A 10,651-nucleotide genomic window follows, 5' to 3' on the forward strand; every position below is an offset into this window, starting at 1 on the left:
ATCTTGTTACGAGAAACGAGTTATACAAAAAATCGTTTTTAATTTCAGTATCAGTGTTTAAAGGAAATAAAAAAAACAGTAATTGTGTTACTTTAAGTCTTTCTGTTAGCAAAGAGAATAGAGCTAATATAATACTTTTCTTCCCATTTTAATTATAATTAATAACTGAAAAAATTAAAATACATATTATTGTAAATGTTTCGATTTTCATTATTCACAAAAAACTAAAAGAATAATGCAATATGGCTATAATTTTAATTTTGGTTTGTAGAGTTTTTGGTTGTAGAGTTAAAATAGCGCCCTCTACCGATAATCGAGTCTAGTTTTTTGTAACTAATTTTTGCTAGGTTTCATAATTTTTCCTTTAGAGGGCAGCAGTCTCGCCGAATGAAAAAGCATTTTATTATCATTTAAATATGTTTATTTAATTCTAAATACAGGATTTAATATAAACTAGATAAATAAATATTTCAGATTTTTTTAAATAGCAAAAAAAATACTATGTACCAGATTTGAACCTTGGTATTTTTCAATCATATGAAGCAAATTTTCATTGTACACCTCGACTGGGAGCGTGGCGTCTCCTGTAATTCGGCTACTCGGAGGTCGGGTACGGAGGATGGTTTGAGGTCGGGACTCACTGGCGCTGAGTGGCCCATGTTGACTGGACGTCCGCACTAAGCCTGGTGTTAATATGGACTCCCCGGAGGAGTCTGGGAAGTGCAGGTTAACTAAGGAGGGGCGAACCGGGCCAGGGGGGAAACCCAGCAGCCAAAAGTCCCCGCATCGGGCAGTAGTGGGATAGCGGCCGGGAGTGGGCGCTCAGTGACAGCCCGACCAATATAATCAGACCCGTTCCTTTTGCAATTTTTTTCTTTATGTGTAATTTTCATTTATTTGCTTATTTGAATATATTGCTAATACATATATTTTTTTGGGCCAAAACGGTCAGACGGGCTCTTAAACTACCTGGGCTAAAAGATCTTCCGAAGTTTAAAGAAATTAAAGTGCATGGGACTTCATGACTTGACTGGCTTAAAACCTATTAAAATAAGGTCTATTTTTATTCTTCAAAGTATGTACCAAGGGATAACGTATAAAGTTGTTGAAAACAGAATTCAGATTTATTTATATTATAAATATTATCTCTCCTTTAATTTTGTTTAATAAATCAGAAACTGATAATGCGACTATATTTGCGATAAAATATACTATCCTCATCCACATCTCATTAAATTCCATGAATAGCAAATATGCCTTTATTCTGTTTGGAATGTAACGAATATAAACGTCACAAAATTTTTTTTCAATAATCTATTTATTACAAAATCAACTGTAATGACTTAGGTGTAAAGGAAACGAAGTCTTAAGATTTTAGCTACCTTTATTTGGTAATTAGCCGTTTTAGGCTTCACATGTGCTCGAAATTTTTTTGAAGTATTTTTAATCGTTACAGATTTTAGGTGACGCTAGAATAATACTAATTAATATCCGATATAATATGTAATAGTAAATTTTATCTACTAATAGCATATTCCAAGACAATACTTTATTCAGACGCTCAGTAAATTACATAAAAAATACACAGGCACTTATTAATTTTTATTGAGTTATATTGTGGTGGTTTCAACAGCCTTAGGTTCCACTGCTTCTGCCTTGTCTTCCGCTTTAGGTTCTTCCATATTTTCCCCTTTTTTCTCGTTCTCTGTCAATATCATTTCTGGTACAGGTACGGGTTTGGGTTCAAAAGAAATTTCTGGCACCGCCGACCGTTCTTCCACGACTTCGTCGATTATTTGCTTCTGTAAATATAACTCTTCAGTTGAAAGAAAAATATATCAATAATACATACAAATTTTGAATAAACCAGGTTTTCGTTTTATCATAAAAATATATATTTTAATAGTGAGTGAAATCGTGTAGGTTAATGTTTCATACCTAGCATGTTCTATTGTGATGGAAAATGGCATTTGCAGCTTGTACTATTCGCTAAGAAGTAATGTTACTCGCATGAAATGGAATTCTGAAGATTTGGCGAAAATATCACAAATGTTGATCTAAAATAAATTGCAAGTTTGTCCCTATTGCTACTCTATCTATTTTTATGTATTCATGTATGTATGTAATATATTTATTCATAAAAAGTTACACTTTCATTTAAGCCATGTCCCGCAAAACTGCTTACGCAGTTCAACTGCAGGTAGCTTTATATAAACAATAGCTTATAAATTATTAAATTAGGTTATATTAATACAATTAATTTACGTAAATGGTTACAACGTATTTAACAAGTGTTTTTTTAATAATCTTTTAAATTAAGCAAGTATAGGCTCACGTCTTATGTCCTCGGGTAAACTATTGAGTGAGTATGGAACTCGTTTTTTATTTTTTTTTGTGTAAAGAAGATTGTATACCTTAACAGAATCCGAATCCTCTACGGGCTCTTTCTCTTTAACTTTAATATCTACGTTCTTAATAACATCAGCAGACTTCGCTTCTATCGGGATGGCCACCGGGTCGGGTAGGATCGTGCAGTCAGCCTGGTTGGTTTTCACGAAGAATGTCCTAGAAATCTTGAATCGATCTAGCACTGCGTAGGCGTTCTGCATCGCCAGCAAGGATGGGAGACGCTCGCGGGTCAGAAGCCAGGTGTTCTCTAATAGAAAGATAAGGGTACAGAAAAATTAAAAATGTTTATTGAACATTTCTTCGTATTTTCATTACTTCGTACATTATTATGTATTTTTTTAAATTACACTGTAAAATTTTATTTTTAGTTTAAAAATAAAAGCGATGTTAAATAAAATCTTCAGTTTCTAGAATCAACAGAATTGTAAGAACGAAAAGATCTAAATTGAAAAAGCGTTTGCTATATTGTGACAAAACTTTACCGCGAATTTTAAGTTTTTTCGAACCAAATCCATTCACATACCGTATTAGTTAACACTACGTATTTTATATATTATTCGTATCTTTTAATACGAGCTTTATCTATTAGGCCTCGGCGACTGTAAAATATATAGTATGTAAAATATATAATATGTAGTATTGATGTCGTCGTGGCCTAAAGGATAAGACGTCCGGTGCATTCGTGTTGAAGCGATGCACCGGTGTTCGAATCCCGCAGGCGGGTACCAATTTTTCTAATGAAATATGTACTCAACAAATGTTCACGATTGACTTCCACGGTGAAGGAATAACATCGTGTAATAAAAATCAAACCCGCAAAATTATAATTTGCGTAATTACTGGTGGTAGGACCACTTGTGAGTCCGCGCGGATAGGTACCACCGCCCTGCTTATTTCTGCCGTGAAGCAGTAATGCGTTTCGGTTTGAAGGGTGGGGTAGCCGTTGTAACTATACTGAGACTTTAGAACTTGTATCTCAAGGTGGGTGGCGCATCTACGTTGTAGATGTCTATGGGCTCCAGTAACCACTTAACATCAGGTGGGCTGTGAGCTCGTCCACCCATCTACGCAATAAAAAAAAAATAAAAAAAAAAAAAATTTTATATGAATACTTTCATCGATAACTTACGAGTGTGAACCGGCCCTATGCCGCTGCATGACCACATCACCGCATAGTTGTCGTAGTCCGTGTCCAGGATTGAGAACTCGGACTCATACGGAAGTGGCAATGATGAGTACTTAATCATGAAGCGTCCCTCGCCTTCGCGCCCTATCATCTGAAGGCTACCTTCCATAAGGCGTTTCATTCCCGTTCTGTGAAAATATTATGCAAAATTTAAAGAAAACCGACTTTGTAAAAATAAAATGTGAATATCGTAAATGTAGACGAGAGTCAATGAAATATGCATTAATATGCATTATTAGCTTGAAGGCTACTACTGGTCGAATCTTAATAATGTTTAATTAATATCTTAAATCACTTATTAATATCTTAGGTCTTATAAATATCTTAATAAAATTTTATTACACATGTTTTTGTACAATTTTATTAAACATGACTGTTACTGGTTACTAGATTCTTGTGAGTCCGCCCGGGTAGGTACCACCGCCCTGCCTATTTTTGCCGTGAAGCAGTAATGCGTTTCGGTTTGAAGGGCGGGGTAGCCGTTGTAACTATACTGAGACCTTTAAACTTATATCTCAAGGTGGGTGGCGCATTTATGTTGTAGATGTCTATGGGCTCCGGTAACCACTTAACATCAGGTGAGTTGCGAGCTCGTCCACCCAACCAAGCAATAAAAAAAAACTAGACTAGACTATTTAAGTTTATTTACGAATATCAAAAATGAATTGCAACGCTCATGACATACTCACAAAGAATTGACGATTTCATTGGATACAATGATTCTTCCCTCAGGAGTGCTCACATAGTTGGTGGTGACGCATCTAGAGCCAAGTTCGCTGACGGTGAAGAACCGCTCGGCTTCATACCAAGTACCCAAAAACCGGTTCATGTTGAAATTCGCCATCGACTGAACCGAAAACACGGAATATATTTCGTTAGTTAATTTTAGGTGTAATTAATGTAGATTTTATGTGACAGCATAACTTTAAACGGATAATCTCGGATTAAGTAACATATTTATTGAGTTACAGAAACCGATAAATCAATTTGGAATTTTTATTAAGTAACAATATATTGTTATGTTGGTGAAGATTATGAAATAAACATTTCCAAATATTATGATGGCGTTATTGATTAAGGCCACAAAAAGATTGTTCGTGTCCTGACTGATCCGGTCAGTACCCTTGATTGCTGAGCCGTAGGTCGTGGGTTTGATTCCGACTTCGGGCAAACATTCGTGTGATGAACAGGTTTGTTTGCTCTTTGTCTGAGTTTTTTTTATTGCTTAGGTGGGTGGACGAGCTCACAGCCCACCTGGTGTTAAGTGGTTACTGGAGCCCATAGACATTTACAACGTAAATACGCCACCCACCTTGAGTAATAAGTTCTAAGGTCTCGGCTGCCCCACCCTTTAAACCGAAACGCATTACTGCTTCACGGCAGAAATAGACAGGGTGGTGGTACCTACCCATGCGGACTCACAAGTTACCACCAGTAACCGGGTGAGTGTTTCATATCCATATAATAATATGTTTTAATTTAAACGTGCTTAATTATGTGAATCAGTCTCTATCTCTCATAGTACATGTAATCTTAGTTCAGAGCCAGACAACCGTGTGCTTCTTCTCCTTAATTATTACTATTACTACTTTAGCATTTTACGGTTACTAAAACAGTAATTTTTTTTTAAATATCGATCTTATTCAATACAGCGTATTGTTCAATACAGCATATAGAAAGTGTTAGGCGGATTCAGCCACATTATATATATGTATAAGGTAATCAATACATAATACACAAGAGTCGTCCCCCGACTGTGCAATCTATACAGAGTTGACCCTGGTCAGTCCTCGCGTTGTATACAAAACGCTTATAGATTGTTGTGTAAGTTTGCTCTATGTAAGTTTATACTCATCGTAAACAAGCCAATTAGTTATGTATTGGAAACAAATTCTGACTCGGAAGTCTTTAGATTAGATAATTTATTTGTTTTTAAATACGGTCATGGAATACGTAAGATAATTCTACTGCATTTTTAGTGAATCAAATTAATTCAGGTTACTAAATAGTAGAAAACAACATTCTTCTATTGATGCAACGCTGCGACGATGAAACTATAAAATTATGTATTTTTAGCATAGTTTAGTTCACTTTCATATGCAAAACCTTTGTTGATGCAAGCTAGACTTAAACAATAATTTAAAAGTAAATAGTCTCGCACCTCCCGCCATCGGAGTAGAGTTCATAAATATTATCTGGAACCGCTGCGTTCATCCACAGTGCGTTTTCAGAGGTCTTTTTTGCCACGTACCATCCGGCTATGGAATGAGCTCCCCTCTACGGTGTTTCCCGAGCCCTATGACATGTCCTTCTTCAAACGAGGCTTGTGGAGCATTTTAAGCGGTAGGCAGCGGCTTGGCTCTGCCCCCTGGCATTGCTGATGTCCATGGGCGACGCTAATCACTCACCATCAGGTGGGCCGTATGCTCGCCTGCCTACAAGGGCAATAAAAAAAAAACAAAAAGAAAACAAATAAATTTCTTACCTGAAAATCGGGGCACCATCCTAATGTAGGTATTTGAGCTGAGGCAGTCGCCGCGAGAACCAGTACAGTCAAACGCCACATGATGTCCAAATATTCTCGCTGCCGAATCGGGAATGAAGCCTGGACTCCCAACCCCGACTTTATAAACCTTCCCGCCTGAAACCGGTCGGCATTCGAGCCTAATGAAACTTATCTAGCGTGGCCAGTGCCTCCTAATATGGCGAACTGGTCCCATGGGATAATGCTGTGTAAATGTCGTGGAATTATTTTTAGCAATGGTTTAAGTGGGTTATTATTACTAAGGACTTGTAGGGTTGTGTTTTCACAAAATTTCCGGGCAAATTGTACAAAATATGACGGTAAGGCGAGTACAAATATTCAATAGGTACAATACGTGAACTACTGTGGAATTAATCAGATTCGACTTATGTAGGTATAACAATTTTGTCAGGCGCCTCCATGAGTGTATTTGGAACCAATGATTTGTAAGCCTTGAATGTAATCACACAAAACACTCTTCGAAACATTATAGTGCAGTTCAGAATGCTTGTTCCTGTTTTTTTTTTTTTTAATTATTTTCAAGTTTTATGCGATTAATTAAGAAGTCACATTCGATTATTTTATTATTACTTCAGGTCTCAAACTACGAAATACAAAACAAACTATAGCTAAAGAACAGTCATATACTAAATTTACATATACTAAAAGACAACGAAAAGCCAAATATGTATGTCGTCTTTGTGATACGATTTGGGTTAAGTTTGACATAATATATAAAATGTTTCAATTATTATCACTTTAGTTGGTCAATTTAAGTATAAATTGATTTTATTTCACAAAATAGTCATCATTTTTATGAACGTTATAAAAATCTCCAAAATTGGATTTTATATTTAAAAAAGTCGGTGTCCGATTCATAGTTTGGTATTTGTAAGTTTAGCTTATCAGGAAAAGTAATATATGTAGTTTGAATGAAAAGTGTTATTCTATATAGTTTAATCTTTGTGCTGAATAATTAAACCAAAGCTTTTGGATAAATGCTTTTTATTATTCGTTCAGCCCGTTTCCTGTCTTGACGGGCAGCCCTGACTGTATGTTTTAGGTTGGCAGTCAATGGAACCCATAATGAATTTGCAGTCCTCTTTAGAAAAAGCTTCTTAAGATATTGCCAGTCTTTATTACGTTTCGTTTATATTTCTCCTGGTATATTCGTTTTCAGATGCGCTTTGTGGACTTTTATGGTTTTGATAAAGACACTTTTAGAATAACTTTTACAATTATCTACATATGAGACTCGTCACTGTTGGACGTGGGACGTAGTTGTACAGTTATAAGTGCGTTTCTTGTGGTAGGTCTTATTTCTGCTAAGAATACATGTTCCGGTTTGACGTGTATGACAGCCGCTATATTTCATAGTATATTTTTAACGTTTTTGCGCAAAATAAAAATACTAAATTTTATTTACGACTATAGAGAAAGACTGTGAACGTACATACTCGTATCCATTTCACGAAAATAAGTACAAGTGCCACTGAAGTTTAACGAAAATCTAGTGTGTGGCAAATTTTATTTCAGAAACCAGTTTTCGCCATTCGAACATTACTTACTGTACGATCGTAAGTTAACTAAAAATAAATATTTACGGCCATTCATAGCTCTGCCTGCCCTGTCCTGTGCAATTACTATGAACATTATTAGCATTGAGAAGAAACTCGGGAATGTTCTGAGAACTAATACTACTTGCGTGCAGAAAAATCGCATCTGCCATCTTACCGGTTTACATTTCACTGTTTTTTTTTGTTACATTTCTGTCTATTTTTACCTGGCGAGCGTACGAGATACTCGCTGTTCGTAGCTATCCAGATCTAGTTTTTGTGACTTGCTTCTTTTCTGAGTATGGACAGGAATTTGTAATGCGTTTTATATGGATTATTCAGATGTTGGGAATAATTTTAGAAAATTAGTAACGAAAGTTATGTTCTGTCGTTATAGAATAAAGAGTTTGTGCTAAATTTACAAGATTTACAGTCGCCGGTGCTTGCATGTAGTATGGTTTAATGCATTTTCATGCCGAACCTCCTACGAGGTCCCCGCGCCTAGGGGGCGCGCGGGGTATGTGAGACTCAACGATCTGCAGGTGTTGAGAGCAGATCGCGGGCCCAAGGATTTTAGGGCCCACCCACTAAACGACTCCCCTGCACTCTTACACCCGACGTCCGATCTCCGTCCGGGGTCAGAACCCGTTCAGAGTAGGGGGGTTCCCGCGGTCAACACTACAACCAGACACGCGGCGCCACCCCGAGGACGCCCGACTGACGGGTCGTCGAGGCGATAGTCGACGACCAACGACGTCAGTCTCCGCGGTACGGCGGCCCTACCAGGCCGCCCGGGCGGTGCCGCTGGTGTTCCGGGATACCCCGCTGGGCCAGAACCAGCCTGCCGGGTCGGAACGCGATACACCGCCGACCGGGTTGCTCTTCAACAGTATGTTCGGCGACGACAGCGACGACGAAAATGCGGACCGCATCGCAGTCCGCAGTCGCCGACGCGCCGTCCCGTCCTCCTGGTGCCAGCGCGCTAGAGTGACGGTAGCGTGCGGCGCAGCCTCAACCCCCTTAGGTCGCCCCGTGACCATCACCGGGAGGAGACTGCCTCCTCATAGGGGCTGGAGCTGGACAAACGCCCTTCTCCGGCCCCCGGCCCGACGGCGGCGGCACGGCGCCGAGAGGGAAGAAGAGCTCTCCCTCTCCCGTTCCGCCGCCTCCTTCTGCGAGATGGTGGACTCGCAGAAGTCGAGCATCGCCTGCCAGGACTCGTCGCTGCCGAGCATCGTAGCCACGACGGTCGGAAGCGACAAGTCCGGTCCTATTTTTGCAACGAGGACGCGGCGCTGCTCCGCGAAAGCGGGGCAGTACGCGAGCGTGTGCTCCGCCGTGTCCTAACACGGTTATAGCTTGAGCCAAGTGTCCATAAGCATATGTCCATACATACATCATAATGATAACGTCACCAGCCATCTTGAGACTTGGCGAAGACAATTTGAGACATAGTGAACTTGAAGTCTTCAATTTCAAACGACTACGCGTGATTGCTACGCCGCAAAAATATCCAAGATTGTGGTACTTACCAAAGACACACAAGATATGGTACCGCCAGTAACTACGTAAAATTAATTTGTGAAAATAAGATTTTTATGGCACGCTGTCATTCAGTGTTGAAGTCATTCGTGAGCATTTATCAAGTAAGTGTTTTATTAGAAAAAAATGCGTGTACTTTTTTATGTTGCACGTCTGTTTTAAACAAAACTGGATCTTGTTTTACTGTTTTTTTCTTCTATGTACGTAGTTTCCATAGTATTTTAAATTTACTTGCAAATAAAAGGTATGTACTTACAATTTAGTAAAAAGATCGGTCCTAGTAGTTTCCAGTACTAAATCCGACTGTATGAAATATAATAGACCGTAGATGTTATAAATAAGGCTTCCTTAAAACACAATGGCTGATTTAACCAAAACTAATCTAGTTAGCCAATACTGTTTTCCGTCTTCAGGTCAAGGTTTTATTTAGGCTTTCAGATATATAAATCATTTAACATATGAGGTATCCTTTTCTTTGGAAAATGTCTTTGAACGATAGACAATGGGCCATATTGTGGGAATAATCGGACGTGATATTGATATTGATTAAGTTAAATGAATCCATTATATAAAAACTAGATTGAAAGTGTTAAAATTTGTTAAATATAAGTTGTTTAAATATTGATTAACATCTGTATGCTACCACAGCAATTGCACAATAACAAAAATTATCATAATCTTCACTAAAATGAATAAAAGAAATTGGATCGATTATAAACGTAAATTTTAACGTTCTCCATTTTAAATATTGGCTTCACCTGTTTTGAATTTATATTAAGTAAGAAGTAATCGATAACCACATTGTTCATTGTTCGAATACGCATTTCAGAATTGTCATCTCCTCAGAGTTTATTTACTATCTGTGCTGCTTTACTGGTGGTAGGACCTCTTGTGAGTCCGCACGGGCAGGTACCTCCACCCTGCCTATTTCTGCCGTGAAGCAGTAATGCGTTTCGGTTTGAAGGGCGGGGCAGCCGTTGTAACTATACTGAGACCTTAGAAATTATATCTCAAGGTGAATGGCACCTTTACGTTGTAGATATCTATGGGCTCCAGTAAACACTTAACATCAGGTGGGCTGTGAGCTCGTCCAGCCATTGGAGCAATAAAAAAATAAAATAAAGTTGGGGGCGATTATTAAAGCTTATACTTACACATCACTACGTGAATAGCATCGCACACTGAAATAGAGTAATGGCAATAATTATTGCCATTACTCTATTTCAGTGTACTTAGTGCGAGTTAGAAACTCGCACTAAGTACACAGCTACTAAGAAAATAAGTACAAATTTGCTTCCACTGCAGGAACAACTAGTTCATCACTATGTAAAATGACATCCAAAAAAATCATTTTCGCATTTAGTATATTGTAATTTGACATAAATAGCATAATGTTTTATTCTAAATTGAGTAACTATTGTTTAATTTCACTTC

General features: G+C 38.1%; 1 protein-coding gene across 1 annotated transcript; it reads right to left on the minus strand.

Moving 5' to 3' along the window:
* Positions 1–1,469: 1,469 nt before the first annotated feature.
* On the minus strand, positions 1,470–6,169 carry LOC100286767 (32 kDa apolipoprotein; the record flags this gene model as incomplete). The annotated part of the gene is given in 5 exon segments (NM_001146720.1): positions 1,470–1,802; positions 2,415–2,656; positions 3,539–3,723; positions 4,285–4,442; positions 6,081–6,169. Coding segments are annotated over 5 exon segments (858 nt in total). The 5' UTR covers positions 6,162–6,169.
* Between the last annotated feature and the right edge of the window lie 4,482 nt (positions 6,170–10,651).

This window comes from Bombyx mori, chromosome 5 (assembly GCF_030269925.1).
Source record: "Bombyx mori chromosome 5, ASM3026992v2".
In the NCBI taxonomy this organism is placed as follows: Eukaryota; Metazoa; Arthropoda; class Insecta; order Lepidoptera; family Bombycidae; genus Bombyx; species Bombyx mori.